The 21,370-nt window shown below is 40.2% G+C and overlaps 1 protein-coding gene across 2 annotated transcripts in view; it reads right to left on the bottom strand.

The window, feature by feature from the left end:
* LRRC1 (leucine rich repeat containing 1) overlaps positions 1 to 21,370 on the bottom strand; it is a 131,549-nt gene that overhangs the window by 25,478 nt on the left and 84,701 nt on the right. For both annotated transcript variants that reach the window (XM_007095528.3, XM_042986584.1), the window contains 4 exons: positions 20,495 to 20,584; positions 3,383 to 3,439; positions 3,039 to 3,102; positions 2,340 to 2,414 (listed from right to left, as the gene is read on the bottom strand). In XM_007095528.3, coding sequence (XP_007095590.1) covers positions 2,340 to 2,414; positions 3,039 to 3,102; positions 3,383 to 3,439; positions 20,495 to 20,584 — 286 coding nt within the window. The remainder of the gene's footprint in view (positions 1 to 2,339; positions 2,415 to 3,038; positions 3,103 to 3,382; positions 3,440 to 20,494; positions 20,585 to 21,370) is intronic.

Raw genomic sequence — 21,370 nt, 5'->3', positions numbered from 1 at the left:
GCTCTAAGCATGTAATCAGACCACCCTTCCGCTAAAAAAATTAAAATGTCTAGTGGCTCCTTGATGCCTACATAAGTACAAATCCTTCAATCTATACTTAATTTGGTCTGATCTACTTTTTCCAGTTCCTCTCCTACCAAATACACATCCTCTGAACCCACCCCTGTAATTCCTGCCTGGAGGAAACCACACTGCATTTCTATTGATTTCAGGCCTGACCCTTGACATTGTTCTACCTTTTCATTAATTCCTCTTAACAATGTTTTGCATTGACAATAGGAAATGACAATAGGAAAGTAATTCCGATTATTTAGACTATCTGATGTGTTGAGTCCTGGTTTAATAGAAGTTTCTTTTTAAAAAAATTTTTTAATGTTTATTTATTTTTGAGAGAGAAGGAGAGACAGAGCATGAGCAGGGGAGAGACAGAGAGAGAGGGAGACACAGAATCTGAAGCAAGCGACAGGCTCCAAGCTGTCAGCACAAAGCCTGATGCAGGGCTCAATCCCACAAATCACAAGCTCATGACCTGAGCCAAAGTTGAATGTTTAACTGACTGAGCCACCCAGGTGTCCCAACAGAAGTTTCTAAAGAGGGATGAATGAGATGTTTAGATAACCATTTACAACAAGATCATTGGAGTTCTAATTTGTGTTCGAGATGTGGCATTTTGTACACAATCATTTACACGCATCTGTACACACATACATTCTTTCCCCATCATGTCCCAGAGCTGGTGTATTACTTTCCTGATAACCTCATGGTATTTTTATTCCCCATCCTCTGACTCCCAAAGTAACTGGAATTCTCTCAACCAGGATTTTGCATGATTTCCTAGAGAAATCTCTGTATTAATCAAACCTTCAGTTGCTAACCGGTCTCCTTTCCTCAAACGCAGCAAAACCTCAGAAACAGACTCCAATTAGTTCCTCACTTCCCTTAGCTGTGAGGTCATAGTAAGTCCAGTGCTATAAAACTACAACCATACCACAGAACTGAGTACTTTCTCCTAGTGTCAGACTCCATGCGTTAATACAGCATTCCTCATGAAGTGCACAGCCCCATCACACCTGCTTCACATGACTGAGCAGACACCTAAGCATCTGATTGGCTTTAAACTATCGGCACTTTGGGGTGCCTGGGTGGCTCAGCAGTTTAAGCGTCCGACTCTTGATTTTGGCTCAGGTCATTATCTCACAGTCGTGATATCAAGCCCTACAGCAGGCTCTGTGCTGGGCGTGAAGGCTGCTTAAGATTATCTCTCTCTCTCTACCCCTCCCCTGCTTGTGTATGCGCGCGCACACACACACACACACACACACACACTCTCTCTCTCTCTCTCTCTCTCTCTCTCTCTCTCAAACACATAAAATATCAGCACCTAAACCATCATGAAATATACCCGGACTTTAAAGACTGGCTGTAAGAGGGGTGCCTGGGTAGCTTAGTCAGTTGGGATCTGACTTTGGCTCAGGTCATGATCTTGCTGTCCAGGAGTTCAAGCCCCGCATCAGGTTCTGTGCTAACAGCTTAGAGCCTGAAGCCTGCTTCAGATTCTGTCTCCCTCTCTCTCTGCCCCTCCTCTGTCTATCTCAAAAAAAAAAAAAAAAAAAAAAAAGACTGGCTATAAGATATATCCAAGAACAAATTTCAGTAATACAATTAAATTATTAAATTAAATAAGGGGGAAATGCTTGTTTTTTGTTGTTGCACTTGTTGGTTTACATTTCTTTCTCATGTAACCAGAAGGCAAGACTGCTTATTAGGGCTCCACAAGGGGACTATGTATTTAGAAATCCATGTAAGACTCCATTTCATTTGGAACATGGTTCTTACATTTGGTAATAGTAGGAACTTGAACACCCTGATATACCAGCTAAACCATAAGCATTATTTGCAAAAAATTTAAATAAAAGCTTTTAACATTTCTTTAACATCAACTATTACAGTACAGAATGTGGTCACAATCATCCCAAAGCATTTGGCACATCACAATGAGTGGCAGAAATGGATACCATCAAGAATCAGGGGTCCTGATAATTTACAAATTTACTGGGCTTGAGGTAGGCCACATGGGGAGCAAGGATGAAATAAAATACAGACTTCACAAACTAAAGGATACATTTGCTATCTTTAGAAATCATGGGTTGAGGCTTTCGATTTTTCTATGGCAGTGTAGTGTGAGTGCTCAATATATTTTTCCAAATGTGCTTTTTCAACCATTGTTTCTGGTTTTCAAGATCCCTCTTCTAGAAAATCTCATGCAGAAGCAGGGAATGCATGAGTGGTGGTTGTGGTTGTTTATTATTTGGAGGAAACAATGTAAAACCACCACTTACCTGAGGTAATTCTGACAGTTGATTTCCATCCAACCAGAGATCCTTTAGATGTAAGAGAGCTCCAATTGATTCTGGCTGAAACAAAAAAATAATGTTATGGTAACAAAGATGCAATGTTTATTACTCTTCCACTCAGAAAGAATCCTACTTCAACAGTCAATAAATGGGTACCATAGAGGAGGTTAGTTGGTACTTCTCCAATACAAGTCCCCCATCCTTCAAACACTCCCAAAACTCTCCAAGAATGCTGGTGGGAGGCACCTGGATGGCTCAGTGGGTTAAGTGTCCAACTCCTGATTTCAGCTCAGGTCACGATCTTATGGTACATGGGATGGAGCCCCGTGTCGGGCTCTGTTCTGACGGCACAGGGCTTGCTTGGGATTCTCTCTTACTCCCTCTCTCTCTCTGCCCCTCCCCCACTTGTGCTCGCTCATATGCTCTCTCTCTCTCTCTCTCAAAATAAATAAATAAACTTAAAAAAAAAAAGAATGCCGGTAGTTTCCACTGACACGCATCATATCTAATACTGACCCTCCCCACCCCCACATAATTCTCAACCTGTGTGTGAACTGGAACACATTCTCTAGTATTGCCAAGCTGTGTCTGTGGAAATATATCCCTACAGATCTCCCCTGAAGTATATTTTGATCATATCTGAGGACAAAATTAAATATAAATCTCTCATTAATACAGACTTACCAAATTATATATTTCATTGTTTCCTAAATCAAGTTCTTCTAGTCTCCGCAGCTGGGTAAGAGAGCTATTTAAAAAAAGAAATAAAGGAACTCTTAGAGAGTATTTAGAAATGCTGAGCAATACAGTATCCCTCACTTGGACTAGTTTCCAAAAATAAGACTCATTTGGATTGCATGGCAGTAAATATTACCAAGGAAAAACTAGTAAGGGAAGGCAGGCATCTCCCAAACTTTCCAAAAGACACAGAATCTCCTTGTGACAAAGTATTGTAATACTTTTTTTTTTGATACATGAAGAAATTCATTTAGTACAAAATCCCCTCTTATCTTCCCCATAAGACTCACTCAGGAAGATATGTGAGAAGATTCTCTCTCAGTTCCAGGGAAGCCAGGTTATAAAGACTAGAAATGAACAGAATAAAAACATATAAGGAAAATTCCTAAGATTCTTCTTCCCATTCTCCTTCCCCATACATACACTCCACAAGTAGCAATGCTTAATAAAACCTTCTATGTCACGTCTTCCCAGGAGGAAAAATATCTATAACCAGTACTTGTAAATCCCATTAAAAAGCATATTCTCTACTCCCAGATTTTAATATTAAAATAAAAAGAGTAGCATCATCAATGTAAGGCACCCTTGTTTAAATACTTGTACATTTGATATGTGAAAAAAAAAACTCACTAGTCGTTAAAGACCGTCACACCCAGAACCAAGATAGAAGTCGAATATGTGCTTCCAGACTCCAGAATGTCAAAAATGTGCCGTTACCATAAAAACAGTAGTGCCTTTAATCTCACAAAGGTCACTGCTCTTCCTCCAAACATTAGTAAATGACCATCCCTGTTTGAAAGCAGTGGGCCTCTCGGTCCAGAGGGCCCACGTGCTCTACTTAAGATCACAAGTTCACAGAGCACCAGGAAGCAACACTATGGAAATGATGGCCATTTAAATGCATCAGGGATAGGGTAATAGCACACCTCACATGGTGCCTGGAACACAAGGCTGATTCAGTAAATGGGAGCTGTAATAGAGTTGCTTTTATTCTTACTAAACCCCAGAAAGTGGCGCTCTCTTCTGCACTCTCTCCAGCCTCTCGGGTGTAATCCACGCCTATTAGGCACATGGTGAACGGAGACAGATGTTTTCCTCTAACACTGATTATCTGGGTCGAACCTTCCCAGGCAGTGGCAATTCCGCAGCACCAGAAACCTCACACACCCAGGGGACATCAGCGCTGGCACACGTTACCGATTCAGTGATTCGGAAGGTGGACAATTCGTCTATTACCCCACCAGGCACCACACCAAGCAAAAATTCAAGCTGTTGCTCGCATCACCACAGTCACTGTCCAGATTTGGAGGACTTTTATGCGTGAGCGCACAGAACACAAGGAGTCAAACGTTATGCCGACACTCTAATCTGCCTTAATCCTCCACTCTCCTTCCAACGTTAAAAGCCAGAGTCATGGGTACTAACAAAGCTGGTTTCATAACATCAGAAAATGTAAATTTGATTGGCAGAGTGTATGTACATATTTAAAGACTGTTTGCCTGAAAATGTATCTTAACTCTGTGATGAAATGCACACATTCTGTATCTCCTTCAATTTTAGAAAATGGAATATTTTTCAGAGTGGAAGCAAACAAAACTCTTCACAATATATTTTTTAATCAAAATCCCTACTAATAATTATAATTTAATACCAACATTGTTAAAAGAAATGTAGGCTGATGGGAAGATTAAGCAATGTAGTTTTACTTTCCATGGGCCGAGTGTTCACACAGAAGGAACGAGAACGGGAAGGGTTGGGGTGGGGGGGAGAAGGAACCAGCCAGGATCTATTTCCAAAAGCAACCTGTGGATGAGGATGATAAGTACATTTTTAAAGTCTCAGTAAAAGCAAAAAAAAAAAAACAAAAAACAAAACAAAAAAAAAAAAACAAAAAAAAAAACAGGGCTTTGCTTTAGTTTCCATGTAATCCGTGGCCAGTTTTATCAGGGAGGTGGGAGTCATTTGGCTATTTTCACATTTATATTTTAACAATCACTGATGAATTGACATTTTATCTACTCCACATTCATTATTTTCATGCCAATTTCGATGCACTAAAGACATACACTAACAAAGGAGGAAAAAATCCTTTGCTTTACGAATGTCACCAGCAGGCATCTTCGAATGCATCTTTAAAAGCAGGGTTTTGGTTTTTTTTTAATGTACCATTTTTCATTTTTTTTAATTTAGTTTTGAGAGGGAGAGAGAGAGAGAACAAGCAGGGGAGGGGCAGAGAGAGAAGGAGACACAGAATCCAAAGCAGGCTTCAGGGTCTGAGCTGTCAGCACAGAGCCAGACATGTGGCTCAAACTCACTAACTGTGAGATCATGACCTAAGCCAATGTTGGATGCTTAACTAACTGAGCCACCCAGGCACCCCTAAAGGCAGTTTTATGCAGGCCTTGAAGTGTTGTTCCAAGGTCTGTGGCTTGGGCCTGAGGCCTCCTGCCTGACCCGACCACCCCTCCTGCTCCTCTGGCAGGAGGCACGCACCCACAGGGGCTCCTGGGCTCCTCACACACACCACCTCTTCATTAGAAACAACCCAGCTTGGTGACGACACATCCGTGACAACAATCAGGAAAGTGACGCTTTGTATGAGTTCCATTAGAAAGTGGCAAAGGCATAATTCAAGTGTGGTGGGAAGCCAAAACTCCCACCCTCACCCTCCACTGCCTTGAGGCAACTCGGGGACCCTCCATTCCCTTCTTTATAATTTAAGTTTTAAAAGCACCTATCAATATGGGGCAAAGAGGCAAGTCTTACCTTCTTAGCCATACCAAGGACACAAGGATTTTTGTTGGTTTATGTCATTTTAAAAATAGAACACACATTTTTAAGTTATCTTTATATTTTGTCTTGAGGGTCAAAGGCATAGGCCACAGTCACTAAGAGCACATAATGCTTGAACAAAAACACTGCGAAAATGCCAGCAGACTTTGGGACATACAATTCTTGATAATGTCATGTTAATGTTCCCACTGCTACCATGCTAGCACCCAAGTAAAACATCCTGTTAACTGAAAAGGTTCTAACTCCAGAACTTCTCAGTTTCCACCGGTTTTGGATAGTAGGGAAAATGGGAACGCATGGGTCTTAACAGCAGCAAAAAACACCGTATTTCTGTAACCTTTCAAAATTCAAAAATTCATTTAAAATGAAGTAAATAAAGCAAGAGCCTTTCTAAGGGAATACTTCCCCATAACTTTAAACTATTTAAAACAAAGGAACTCGGACATTACAATCAAGCTCTAGGGACCCAGCAATGAAAGGGCGAGTCTGGAAAGAGCACACAGAGTCGGGGAGGTAAAAGTGTGAGGCCCAGGCTCCAGTCCTGGCCTGTTCCCTCCCTAAGTAGTAGCTGGATTGCTCGACTCAAGTGCTTTACCACTCTATCCCAAGTTCCCTTAAAATAAACATATTCACATCTACTATGGCAATTAGGGCATAATGTATTTTCCCTTCAAGTCCAGTGAGCCACTTTTGTCCCTCATTTCCCTGAGATAGTCCCTACCCCTATGCATAGTTAGGTACCTTACGAGTGGGCATGCCCTGAGTCAGGTTCTTCTGAGAGACTGCTCCAGAATGCTATTTTTTTTTTTAATTTAAAAAACATTTTCTAATGTTTATTTATATTTGGGGGGGTGGGTAGGGGCAGGGAGAGACAGAGACAGATTCCGAAGCAGGCTCCAGGCTCCGAGCTGTCAGCACAGAGCCCAACGTGGGGCTCAAACCCACGAACCGTAAGATCATGACCTGAGCCCAAGTCAGACACTTAACTGACTGAGCCACCCAGGTGCCTGTGCACAGGATGCTATTAAGCATCCCCATTGCAGAGGACTCCTTGAGGGCAGGTCCCACGGATGGTGAGCTGCTGGCATCAGCCAACTCTTACAAAGATCAAAGTTGGCTAGTCCCGGAGCCAGTGCAGAATCCTACCAGCCCGCTCCAAAAGGCAGTTCTCCAAACTCTTCTAGGAAGAGCTGACATAAAACGAGACCTGCCTGAACGCAGATTTAGACGAGAGAAATTAATACAAAACTGAGTAAATGAATGAATGATCTCCCTTCTTAGTCTTTCAGAATACAGGATCTTCCATCCAGACTTCAGGATACTGCCTTTCCCATCAAGGCAACCTATTCAATGCAGCACAAACATCTCTACATCTCTTACAGCACCTAAAAAAACCAAAACCAAACCAAACAAAAAACAACCAACATGCTTTGCCAAGCGCTGGGCTAGGGGATTTGAACTCAGTTCTGTCCATTTCTGAGACCAGGCTCTTAATCACCAGGCCAAGAGAAATAAGGAGGCTCAAACTCCATATGCATTTATCAGCCATTTCAGTTAAAACATGATTATCACAGAGGAAAAAGAAAGCATCGGGTGTTTCTGATACATTTACAAATGTGAGAAAATAAGACACTTGAGAGGCAATATGAGAATTACTGGTCTTTAACACTTCGACTACTAATAATGGCATCTGCAGCTTACTGTAGGACAGATACTGTTGTAAGTGCTTTACAAGATTCAGCTTTGTGGATGAGAAAACTAAGGCATGGAGAGGGAACCTGAACACGGTCTCACACAAATGAGAAGGGGCAAAGCCAGGATTTACCAGGGAATCTGAATTTTTATCGCTATCTCCTGCTGTCCTTCACTCTTGAGTCGGCTTTGTGAACAGCTAATACGATGAAATACATAACGTAAACCAAAGTATTCAACAGTAAATTTTCCTCCCATATTCCTCCCTCATCTATCTAGTTTCCCACCACTGAGACCCTTCTCGCTGGAAATCACCCCTTTTTGTTAGTTACCTATGTATTCATCCAGAGTTTTCTTTTCATGCCAAGACAAGGAGATACCCTCCCCCTTTGCACATACAAGTTATCCCACACACGTCTAGCACTGTGCTTTCCTCACACAGATTTTTGTCTCACTTATTATTTGTACACATCAGTACTTTTTTCTTTTAAATAATTGCATGGTATCTCACTTCTATATACACCTTAACTTTTTAAACCATTCCCTCATTCACAGATACTTCACCCTTCAATTTTAGTATCTGGCAAATTAAATTTTTGTGTAATACTGTTAGAATGACCTCATCCTCCTCCTACAAAAATATGAGTTCTATTCTCCCTATAACTCCCACCATTTCTATCCCCAAATGGGGTAAAACAAAATAACAAAAACCAACTTAACAAGCTCTTACAGAAAAAGAGTATGCTTAAAGCATTTCTTCTCAACACACTAGTGCTTAATGTTTTACAAAGTTCATGATAACAGGCACAAAAGTTACACTCTTTTATAAGTCAGAATGTAGGCCAACTGTATTTTTAGGATTCTATTTCAGGGACTGGATGAGTGGTTACTTTAAAGAATTTACATCTGTTCTCCACTATACTTTAAAAATCCCCTTTTAATCCACTAAGACTTTTTTTTTTTTTTTTCATTTTTGGTGGTCACAATCATTTAGAAAGTAAAGAATAAAATAAATTCAAGTAGCCCAAACAAATGGCAGTACACTATGAAACCATTAAAATACAAAATCTACCAACATTGATGGCAATAACATTTGACTGGAGAAAAATCAACATTATTCAGGACAGGGAAAGTTGCTTACACATTTGTAAAATTTCTGCTTTCTTAGTACCAAATTAGGACTTAAGAAATCTCTGGTAACAAATTTCCTTATGGTGGCTTTGCTCTAGAAACTTTTCTAAAAACCTTTTTGTTTTTGAAATAAACATTTTATAGGAATTCCTAGGCCTCAAAAGAGAGCAGTGAATATGGTAATAGTTTTCATAATGAAGATGTGTTCCTTACAGGCAGCACGCACTAACACGATATGGAGAAGCAGCCTGGCACTAGGCCCGATTAGCAAGGGGCCACGTGGTCCACTTAGTGCAAGCCCAAATTAAGGTCACCACTCCCAAGGGTAGCAGACAAACTCAGACCCACACGCTCTACTTCAATCTACCAGGGCCCATCTACTTGCTCTACTTCTGCTAGCAAACTGTCATAATTAAATGTTTACTGATGACCATTTTGGGACTGGCAGCTGTGTTTCAGGCACTGTGCCAGTCGATTATATATATAGCCCTTCCCCTTTAAGAATGCTATTTTTTTGAGGAGGAAATTTAAACAGAGATGTTTGGATTCATTTAAACTTCTTTTGTTTTCTTGTTTTTTGACAGTATGTTTCTTTAATGGCCCAGGATAAGGAATCTCATGGAGACAGATACACAAAGTAAAGACAAAGGCCGCCAGAGGCTTCCCAGACTCTCAAAATTCTCCATGATTCGCACTGGGGTTTTGTATCATCTCAGCCTTGCCCCCCACTCCTTGTTACCTGCAGGTCATAGAGGCTGTGGCTGTGTGTACCCACCTGGTCACCAGGTGTGAGTAACGGAGGCAAAATGACCTCAGCATGTTACTCATAGGCTACACTACAGAGTTATTTTCTGCCAGAACAAACTACGTCAGGCTCCCAGGTACAGTCTCATCCTTCAGCAAGACCAGGCTTCAAGTTGGCCTAAGATCCATCATCACTACCTAATTCTAGAAAACTGTCATCCCCCAAAAGGAAATTCCATACCCATCAGAAGTTATTCCTTATCCTGACCCTCACCCCTAACCACTCCCCCCAGCCCCCGGCAGGTACTGGCAACCACTAATCCAATTTCTGTCTCTAGGCATTTGCCCATACTGGACATTTCATATGAAAGGAATCATACAATATGTGGCCTTTCCTCTCTGGTTTCTTTTACTTAACATGTTTTTAAGATTCATCCCGTTGTAGCATGTATCGGTATCCCCATTACTTTTTTGGCTAAGTATTTCATTATATGAATATACCATATTTTATCAGTTTGTCACTGATGGAAATTTCAGTTGTTTCCACCTCTTGGCTATTATGAATAATGCAGCTACAAAAATTCATGCAGAGGTTTTTGTGTAGGCAGGTTTTAAATTCTCTTCGATACATATAACTAGGACTGGAACTCCTGGGTCATATGGCAACTATGTTCAACTTTTTGAGGAAGGACCTGCTCCCTCAAAAGAGGGGCTTCTTCATTTTACATTCCCACAACAGTGTATGACGGTTTTCAGTGTCTACACATCTTCACCAACATTTGTTATTGTTTTTGCTTTTTAAAAAATTTATATCCAAGTGAGTTAGCATATAGTACAATAATGATTTCAGGAGTAGAATCTGGTGATTCATCCCTTACAAATAACACCCAGTGCTCATCCCAGTAAGGGGCTCCTTAATGCCCCTTGCCCTTTTACCTCACCCCCCACCCAAAACCACTCCAGCAACCCTCAGTTTGTTCTCTGTATTTAAGAGTCACTTATGTTTTGTCTCTCTCTGTGTTTTTATATTTTGTTTCCCTTCCCTTATGTTCATCTGTTGTTGTTTTTTTTTTTTAATTAGAGTTAGTGGGTCTGAAGTGATATCTCACTGTGGTTTTGATTTGTATTTATTTGATGACTAATGATGTTGAGCATCTTTTCATGTGCTTATTGGCCATTTGTATATCTTCTGTGGATAAACCTATTCAAATCCTTTGCCCATTTTTATTTCTTATTGGGTTGTCTTCTACTGTTGAGTTGTATGAGTTCTTTATTCTGGATACGAGACTCTTATCAGATATATGATTTACAAATATATTCTCTCCACTGTACATTGTCTTTTTATTTTTTTGATAGTGTGTACTTTGATGCACATAAGTCTTTAATTTTGATGAAGTCCAAATGTATCCATTTTTTCTTTTGCTGTGTAGGCTAATAAACAACTGCCTAATCCAATGTCACAAAGATTTATCTCTAGGCTTTCTTATGAAAGTTTTAGTTCTTAGATTTAGGTCCCTGCTGCATTTATAGTTAGTTTTTGTATGTGGTATGAGGTAGGGGTGTGACTTCATGCTTTCACATATGGATGGATATTCAGTTGTCCCAACAGCATCTATTGAAAAGATTATTCTTCCTCACTGAACTGTTTTGACTCTATCAAAATCAATTAACCATCAATGCAAGGGTTTATCCTGAATTCCCAATTCTGTTCCAGTAAACTGTATGTCTATCTTTATGCCAGTGCCACACGTCTTGATTATTGAAGCTTTGTAATTAAGTTTTGAAATGTGGCAGTGTGGATCCTCCAACTTTGCATGTCTTCTTTAAGACTGTTTTGGCTATTCTGGGTTTCTTATATCTCCATTCGAATTTTAGGATCAATTTGTCAATTCCTGCAGAAAAAAAAAACAGCTAGAATTTTGATGGAGACTGAGTTGAATCAACAGATTAATCTGGGGAGTATTGCTATCATAGTTATATTAAGTTTTCTAATCCATAAACACAGGATGTCTTTCCATTTATTTAGGTCATTTTTAACTTCTTTTAACAATGTTTTGTAGTTTGCAGTATATGGGTCTTACATTTCTTCTGTTAAATTTATTCCTAAGTATTTCATTATTTTTGGTGCTTTATAAAGGAAATTATTTTCTTCATTTCTTTTCTGGTTTGTTCAATGCTACTATATGGAAATAAAACTGATTTTTACATATTAATCTTCTATCTTGTAATTTTGTTGAATTCATTTATTAGCTCTAATAGCTTTTTGTGGATTTCTTAGGATTCTTTATATACAAGATCACATTCATCTGTAAACTAACCCATTTTTGAAAAGTAAAAAATACAGTGTGGGATTTTCTTGAGTAGAAATTGATACAACTGATCTCAAGAAAAATATCTCACTAGGGGTGCCTGGGTGGCTCAGCTGGTTAGGCATCTGACTTTGGCTCAGGTCATGATCTCATGGTTTGTGAGTTCTAGCCCTGCGTCGGGCTCTGTGCTGACAGCTCAGAGCCTGGAGCCTGCTTCAGATTCTGTGTCTCCCTCTCTCTCTGCCCCTCCCCTGCTCACTCTCCGTCTCACTCTCTCAAAAATAAACACTAAAAAAATTTTTTAAATATGTCACTATATGCTTTTTGAAAGACAAATTCATTTACACTTCGTACCAATATGTGAAAACTTAGAGCAAAAGTATCTTTCCTGGCTTTACCAGTACAATCCTCAAAGTGTTTTTAGTTAGAGTAAAGCAAAAAGCCACTGTTCACTAAAAACTGTTTTCAAGGGCATATCTGAAAAGTCAACCTTATTCAGACAGTATTTTTTTTTTTAATGCTTAATTTTGAGACAGAGAGACAGAGCATGAGAAGGGGGAGGGGCAGAGAGAGGGGGAGACACAGAATCCAAAGCAGGCTCCAGGCAGGGAGCTGTCAGCACAAAGCTGGATGCGGGCTTGAACCTACAAACCACAAGACCATGACCTGAGCCAAAGTCAGACGCTTAACCGACTGAGTCACCCAGGCGCTCCCAGACAGTATTGTTAAAGTCTACCCTAGACTGGGAACTCTACGAGGAGCCTACTGAATGCTTCTCTCCTTGACTGCTGCCCTTCCATGCAAACTGGCAATCTCAGTGATATGTAAAGTCATTTACTTAATATTACCCCAACATTTTCTAAAAGGGATATAAATAAGTCTTTATAAAGTGCAAACACATAAATAATTTCATGAAACAGAAAATGCAGCTTCTTCATGGAAGAAACTAAGTGTGAATCCTAGCTGTTCCACCCACCAGCAACACAACCCTGGGCAGATTACTTATCCCCACTTCACAGACAAAACCAACAGGACTCAGGATGGCTAACGGTAACCATGACTACACATGCTGTACTTAGACCATATATGTGCCTAACATGGCTCCCCCCCATAAATGTTGGAAACACCCCCCCCCCATTCCTTAGTTTCCTTCATCACATGGAAATTAATACAGCTGCTCTCACTGATCATCAATATTAGCTCTGAGCTTTTTTGGCAACAAAAGCAGAAAAGGAAATGTGATAAATGTCAGAACTAATATTAAAAGGAAAAAGCTTACCAGTTCTTCTGATGAGATTTTTTTCCCTAAAAAAAAATACATATTTAAATCTCTCCCTAATGGCACCTTTTATCAGGGAAATTAACAATATAAATGAATAATAATTATTCTTCATTCGAAGGTTTCAGAGCAATGGAAACAGGTGTTTTGTTCTGTTTTGTTTTTTAATCAACTGTATATCACTAAGCCAGACAAGTGATTGTGTAGGAACAGGCCAATGTGGTCCTAGCACAAAGCTTCAAGAACCTAACTGGCTTGCCTACAATGTCAAGAGGGAAGCTAGCAGAGTGAAGGAGGTAACACTGTGCGCCTGGTCACATGTACTCATTCTTTATGTCAGAGCAACACTAGGGTTGCTACAGACACAAAGAGTTTAACGACCAGAGACTCCCCCCACTTTCAGGGTACAAAGTGATCGAGATGCAAACACTTGAATACTGAACAACTAGACTACCGTGTACAGATAAAGGACTAACATGCTTATTGTGTAGCCAGTAAAGAGTGGGTCAAGGAAGCTGTGCACTTAGGATCTATCTCACTCTTCTCATCATTGGAGAAGGCTTGACAAAAGAGATAGAATTTCAATCATTAAGTGAGGACAAACCTCAGCCCGTTGGCAAAGAGAGGAAAGAGGGAACACATTTTAAACTTCACTTTTTTTAAGCTATCCTTTTTTAAAAATTTATTTATTTTGAGTGAATGAGAGAGCGAGAGAGCATGTGAACAGGGGAGGAGCAGAGAGAGAGGCAAAGAGAGAATCTCAAGCAGGTTCCTCGCTCTCAGAACAGAATCCAACGTGGGGCTTGATCTCACAAACCATGAGATCATGACCTGAGCCAAAATCAAGAGCTGGACGCTTAAACCAACTGAGCCAACCAGGTGCTGCTAAAGTTCACTTTCATGAAAGGCTTTGAAGCTTTCTGCTTGGTTTGACCAGAGCTTGGTGGGTCTACACCACAGTAAAAACTCTATAGTGCATGCTGCTACAACAAACAAACACTACCAAGCTTCTGAAACAGTGGTCTCCAAACTTGAAAAATATTTGCAGCAGACTTTTAAGTAAATATTATATGCAACATCAATACAAAAAATAAAAAAGCTAGTAACAGAGCTGTGCAGGCACAAACAGGGATCAGCAAAGACCACCCACCAGAGTGCTGTTTCTCACTCTCCTCTGTGTCCAACAGAGATTTCACTGGAACCCCTAGGAACCTGAAAAAGGAGAGGTTAAGAACCACTAGTCTTGAGCTTCACAGACTCCCAAACATTCTCTTCTAGACTGGTGGTCCTCACACATTTATAAAAGTATACTTTTATAATCCTCTTCGCATTTATTTTTAAAATATATAGATGTACTTTTTAATTTAATGTAATTTTTAAGTAAAAAAATAAAGCATTTTAAAATATTTTATTTAAAAATACAAAAATCTTTTGGGCTCTCAATAATTAGCAATGGGACTGAAAATACAGCATTATGTATTAAATCTTTTGTTTTATAGCTGGGTACAAAACAATTGATTCTAAATTGTTTTAATCCTTTGTTTAATCACTATAATAGGTGAAAGAAATTCTTCACAAAGTTACACTGATTCAAGAGGAACTATATTCTCAGCTGCATTTATTAAATCATCACTAATTTTTTTTTTTTTTTTTTTTTTTTTTGAGACAGACAGAGACAGAGCATGAACGGGGGAGGGGCAGAGAGAGAGGGAGACACAGAATCGGAAGGAAGCTCCAGGCTCTGAGCCATCAGCCCAGAGCCCGACGCGGGGCTCGAACTCGCGGACTGCGAGATCGTGACCTGAGCTGAAGTCAGACGCTTAACCGACTGAGCCACCCAGGCGCCCCCATCACTAATTTTTAAAAATGACTTCTGCTTGCAGTAAGGTCTCTGTTGAAATTCTGCTCACCATCATCTTCCGTGACATCAATCATTTGTATATGAAGACTAATCAGAAAGTGCTGTGTTTTGGGGCACCTGGGTGACTCAGTCAGTTAAGTTCCTGATGTTGGCTCAGGTCATGATCTCATGTTTCATGAGTTCAACCCCCATACTCAGTTCTATGCTGACAGCTCAGAACCTGGAGCCTGCTTCAGATTCTGTGTCTCCCTCTCTCTCTCCCTGCCCCTCCCCTGCTCATGCTCTCTCTCTCAAAAATAAACATTAAAAACAATTTTTTAAAAAAGTGCTGTGTTTTTGTATTTTTAACAAAAGAGTTTAAAGAAACTGTATTAGGGGAATTAATTTCTCACTCATTGTTAATTACCTTTATTTAATTATTTATTTACTTATTTATTTATTTATTATTTTTATTTATTTTTTTAAAGTTTTTAAATTTAAATCCATGTTAGTTAGCAATATAGTGCACCAATGATTTCAGGAGTAGATTCCTTAATGCCCTTTGCCCATTTAGACCATCCCCCATCCCACAACCCCTCCAGTAACCCTCTGTTCTCCATGTTTTAGAGTCTCTTATGTTTTGCCCCTCTCCCTGTTTTTATATTATTTTTGCTTCCCTTCCCTTATGTTCATCTGTTTTGTATCTTAAAGTCCTCATATGAGTGAAGTCTTATATTTGTCTTTCTCTAATTTCGCTTAGCATAATACCCTCTAGTTCCATCCATGTAGTTGCAAGTGGCAAGATTTCATTCTTTTTGATAGCTGAGTAATATTCCATCAGGTATATACATATATACATATATATACACCACATCTTCTTTATCCATTCATCCATCGATGGACATTTGGGCTCTTTACATACTTTGGCTATTATCATCAACTTTACTTTAAAGGACAAGGTACTATGCTAAAGTGCCATCACAGAAAAGGGCCAAATCTGGGACATTCTTACTCTTTAGTAAAAGAAAGATGTGTGATTCTGCATGAGGTAACCAGTATACTTCTTTATGGTTCAAAAGATCTTCATGATCATTCTTCATGTCACCAAAAAGTATTACAGGGATTCTACTATGTGAGAGACTTGCTTCATCCAAGTAGCCACACTGAGGGTGGCTGCTGTGCAGCCACGTGGTGAGTGTAGGACACGGACTGTAGTGCCCGGCAGTTCCCTGAAAGTGCAACGACCTGCGACCTGTGTGACGCTGGCTTCTTCCCACACGTCAATGGCGAATGATCTGCAACCCGCAGGATTCCTAACAGTGCGCTCGGGGATTTCAGGAAGCAACAATTTATGGCCATCGTGTACTGAGGTACCCAGGGAAGCAGCAACTGACTCACAGGAACACCGCAGAATACTTTACACTTGAGACAGACATGGCAGCACTCAACAGGCGTTAGACACCACGTGAACCACGAGCTCATGTCGTTCCATTTCCACACTGGACAGCACGACATTCCTTTCAAGGACACCATGTCTTTGCAAAGCTGGGTTGCCAGGGACAAACGGTAAGTACCAGGTGAAAAATCAATGTGGAAAGGGAAAAGGGGTGGCATTTTGAGAGGCTGAGCGGTGTCCAGCAGGTACCCACATCCTACAGCAAATATTTGGCAACGTTTAAAAATGAAATAAATGGGTGCTTGTGTGGCTCAGCCAATTAAACGTCCAACTTTGGCTCAGGTCATGATCTGACAGTCCGTGGGTTCGAGCCCCGCAGTGGGCTCTGTGCTGACAGCTCAGAGCCTGGAGCCTGCTTCAGATTCTGTGTCTCCCTCTCTCTATGCCCCTCCCTGGCTTGTGCTCTGTCTCACTCTCTCTCAAAAATAAACATTAAAAAAATATTTTTTAATAAAAAAATTAAAATGAAATAAAAATATTCTTTCCATTTACGTATATTATTTTTTCAAACAGCTACTAGGTTGTTAGAATAAAAATACTTATTATGTTGGCTGGACTTACCTACTTAATAAATGGCACCATCAGATATGGCCAGGAGCACTAAGAAAATGTGTCTGTTTCCCAAAGGGCCATGAGAGCCACCTGAGCTACAGTGGTGGTGCATGAAGTAGCAGAAAGCACAGGACCAGGACCAGGGGGGCCGTGCTCCAGTTCCAACTCTGCCATCAACCCCCAAATGCTCTTCACATTAACCAACCACTGGCAAACCAAATGCACTAGTGGGCAGATGCTCACAGGTGGCCCCAGCTTCAAGGCGACTGCAGTCAGCTTGCCCTAGATAAAGGCTTGGCTGTCTCCTCCAGGCGGGACGCTCCTGCCCTCCCTGAGGGGCCCATAACCTGGACAAATCCACAGCTTTCCCAGTTCATGCCAAGTACTGTGCTAGGCGCCAAAAAGAGAAACCGAGGTCCCATTCTCACTGTTGCTCAAAAGGCAGATACTGAGGTGGCTGACTCATCTGACCAATGAGAAATAAGCAGAGTTAATCTATGCAACAATTCCCACTTCAGAATCTACAAAGATAACAGCAAGTATGATCATTCAGATGGCAGCCATTTCGTGTTCAAATTTTTTTTTTTTTAATATGAAATATGTATGTCTTACAGGGGCGCCTGGGTGGCTCAGTCGGTTGAGCGTCCGACTTCGGCTCAGGTCATGATCTCACAGCTCTTGAGTTCAAGCCCCGCTTTGGGCTCTGTGATGACAGCTCAGAGCCTGGAGCCTGCTTCGGATTCTGCGTCTCCCCCTCTGCCCCTCCCTCACTCGCATTTTGTCTCTGTCTCTCTCAAAAATCAATAAACATTAAAAAAAATTTTTTTAATAAATATGTGTGCCTTATTTATAAAACCATACTACCTCTGAATAGTTGTTTGGTTACTAAATATTTGATTCAGTGCCCTACAGAAACCGTTTGGGAATCCTCTGGGAAACTGAAGAATTGTTTTCATGAGGAAAGTTTGTAAGTTTCAAGTAAGGATTTGCTTAAAACGTAGTACACTTATGCATATATGCAATTTCCTCAACATTTCGCCATCTCAACTGCTTAAAGGGCCTTTCTGGCATGGTCTAGGACACCAGGGGTGCCCAAGCTTCTCCACGGAGTCTGTTCTTTGCTTCTTTCTACCAAGTGAAAACTCACTGTTACTTTAGTATGCAAAATCTTAAATCCAACAGATAGAAATCATGGAATCTCTTGCTTTGGTTAAAATATATATATAATATATATATGTTAATTAATATATAAAATATATACATATATATATATATATATATATATATATATATGTATATATTTTAACAACCAGGAACAGGAAACTCGCTATCTCCCATTTATTTTCACAAACTGACCTAGTAAGAATCAGTTGATTCATTCATCTGCCCCATATTCTTACTTCCTAGGTGATGATTCACCACAGGCTTCAAGTTCAGAGTGACAGTTTGTTTTGGAAGCAATCAGTATACATAAGGCTGTAACAGTTACACAAGATGATTAAGACTACAATCAAAACAAAACAGAACACTACCCTTATTACTGACAGGATACGCAGGTACACAAGAAATCCTGAACACTGGCAAAAACGGGTACACGTACTAACAGAAAAGATGGAATAAAGAATATGTAATTTATTCTAAAATGACTATTAACTAGCATTCTCTATTAATACAATGTAGTGGGGAGTGAGAAAGGCCCTCTTATTAAAAAAAAAAAAAGAATGTATTTTCTCTCAAAGCATTCAACCTTTTTAAAAAAGACATAAATGGGGGGATAGAAGGGATGAACATGTGGGCAGTGGTAGGCTAAGAAAGAATGGGAAGGTGAGTATCAAGGGAATTAGATTCCAGAGACTTCCGAGGAGGAAGGGGGGGAGGAGGAGGAGGAGTCAGTTTAGGCATTTAAATGGCTATTATAATTTGGCTATTGTTGGAAGTGCTGCTATAAACATTGGTGTACAAGTGCCCCTATGCATCAATAGCCAAATTATGGAAAGAGCCTAAATGTCCATCAGCTGATGAATGGATGAAGAAGATGTGGTTTATATACACAATGGAATACTACTTGGCAATGAGAAAGAATGAAATCTGGCCTTTTCTAGCAACGTGGATGGAACTGGATAGTGTTATGCTAAGTGAAATAAGTCATACAGAGAAAGACAGATACCATATGTTTTCACTCATATATGGATCCTGAGAAACTTAACAGAAGACCATGGGGGAGGGGAAGGGGGAGAAAAAGTTACAGAGAGGGAGGGAGGCAAACCATAAGAGACTATCAAAAACTGAGAATAAACTGAGGGTTGATGGGGGCAGAGGGGAAAGTGGATGATGGGCATTGAGGAGGGCACCTGTTGGCATGATCACTGGGTGTTGCACGGAAACCAATTTGACAATAAATTATATAAAAAAATAAATAAAAATAAATGGCTATTATATTAATTAGAAATATGTGAATCTTGATACAGCAAAAGTGCTAAGTCAAGAAACCCACAGTAAAACATGATTGTTTCCTCTGCAACAGATACCATCAACTCAGAGTATACTGGGGCTTCCTGTCCCCTTCCCCTCCTGAGACATTAAGGACACAAATCTGTATCAGCAAGTCTACTGGCAACATGTTTAAACAGCTTGCATCTCAGAAAACATGATCTTGCCGGCTCAAACCGGGGTCAGCCTGCTGTCTTCCGCCTGTATAGGAGGGAGAGGAGGGGGCAAAGTTGTCTATGAAAAGCAGTCCACTCCCACAGATTTCTGGAAAGAGACCCTTTGCAGAACAGACATCTGTCAGATACACTGCAGTTCTCAAAACCAAAGTTTCTGTTTTGTCTTAGAACTCAGGTAGGACACGTGAACACAAGGAAAACCTTCTATGACACTAGGGAACACTGGTCCACTAGCTTCGGCCGGCCACGTTGCACTTTTGTTTTAAGTGGTAAAGCATGAGCTGTCAGCCTGATTTAACCCACTGGATGTCCTGGAGGTATGGAAAAGATCTGCTAATTCAATTAATTCATCTGTGAGAATGTGTAAGAGAACATTTAATTGCCCGCACACATTTTCTTCAAAGGATTTTATTTCTGGCCATGGCTGTCCTCCCCAGCCTGTAAGCCGGCACCATGGAAGTGTGCCCATCCCATCCCGTGTCCCTCTCCCCATTCCACGTCTGCTCTCCAAAGACACCACTCCTACTCGCTATTCTCAGGTCTGAGGTGCACAGACACTGGCAGACGCAGCCATTGTTCAGGGTACATACTCCGTAAATGTTTGATCAAAGTACTGAGAGTGGTAGCTGCCAACAGGATTTATTAACTACGTACATGACCAGTGCTACTTTCTTCGCTTAAGTTAACTACTCTGGAATCCATCAGTTTGAAGGACATGTCCAAATAAATTTAGGTTTTTCGCAGTAGCATTACCCCTTTTGACCACTGGGATTTAGGGTCAACCGAAAGCAAAAACCCCGGAGTCTCGCTATGATCTTTCTTGAGGATGAGATTAAAGATTGGGTAAAAGGCTTTCGGAATAGAAAGATAAGAGCTGTAAAAGAGAAAGAGGCTGGGGTGGATGATGAAAACACTCTCCTGTCCTCACATAAACACTTACTTGCCGATATTTTCAGGCAGGGACTGCAGGGAGATGTCGTTTACAGAGAGACATGTCAAATTCTGTAATTCAGGAAAGCTTTCTGGCAATCTGAAACAGCAACAACAAAATGTTAACTGAGAAAGAAAAGTGCATATAGAGTGTACACCAGACACAAATATAATGATTTCTCCCATATTCTCACTGAAATAACTTAAAATTACATTTTAAGTGGCATATTTGCCTGGTCTTCCTATATAGAAGACATCGATAAGGAAAGAAGCCCAGACTCAGTTTACCGAGAAGTACAGAGGCATGAAAAATACTTAATACGTGATGGGGTGATCCAGGAATAATTAACCCAGGAAAGATACGCAAGCTCTAACACTGATTTAGCCCAGAAGATTATAATAAAACACAGGACAGTAGCTTAATAATGGCTTTTTTTCTGTAGATTATAATAGCCAGAGCAAAGCTATGGATTACTTAGAACTGATCAATTGACAGCAACTGCTACTTTCTTAATAATTTTCTTTTAACTTGACTTAAGATGCCAATCACTTGAGATAATTATTATGCTTCACTATGTTCTACACAAAAGGACATTCTTTATACTTCCCTTAAATGCTACTGAAGAGTGAGGTTTTCAAAATAAAAGTATTTAAAAACTTACAAAGAAAGTTTACTTTCAGTATTTCTATGGTTACCTCCAATTAGGGAGGAAAAAAAAAATAGGGTTAAAAAGATCTCATTGCTTCTAAAATGCCAAAGGTCCTTATACATAAATCTGTTAATACAGACAATAGAACATAGAATTCATTGTTTCAGGTAGGAATGAGGAGGGGGGCTTCTTGCTTTAGTGATAGTCTCTACATTAGAATCTTTCATTTCATTCCT

Source organism: Panthera tigris, chromosome B2 (assembly GCF_018350195.1).
Source record: "Panthera tigris isolate Pti1 chromosome B2, P.tigris_Pti1_mat1.1, whole genome shotgun sequence".
Classification (NCBI taxonomy): Eukaryota; Metazoa; Chordata; class Mammalia; order Carnivora; family Felidae; genus Panthera; species Panthera tigris.
The sequence above is the reverse complement of the archived record's forward strand: the minus strand, read 5'-3'. Positions and strand labels throughout refer to the sequence as shown.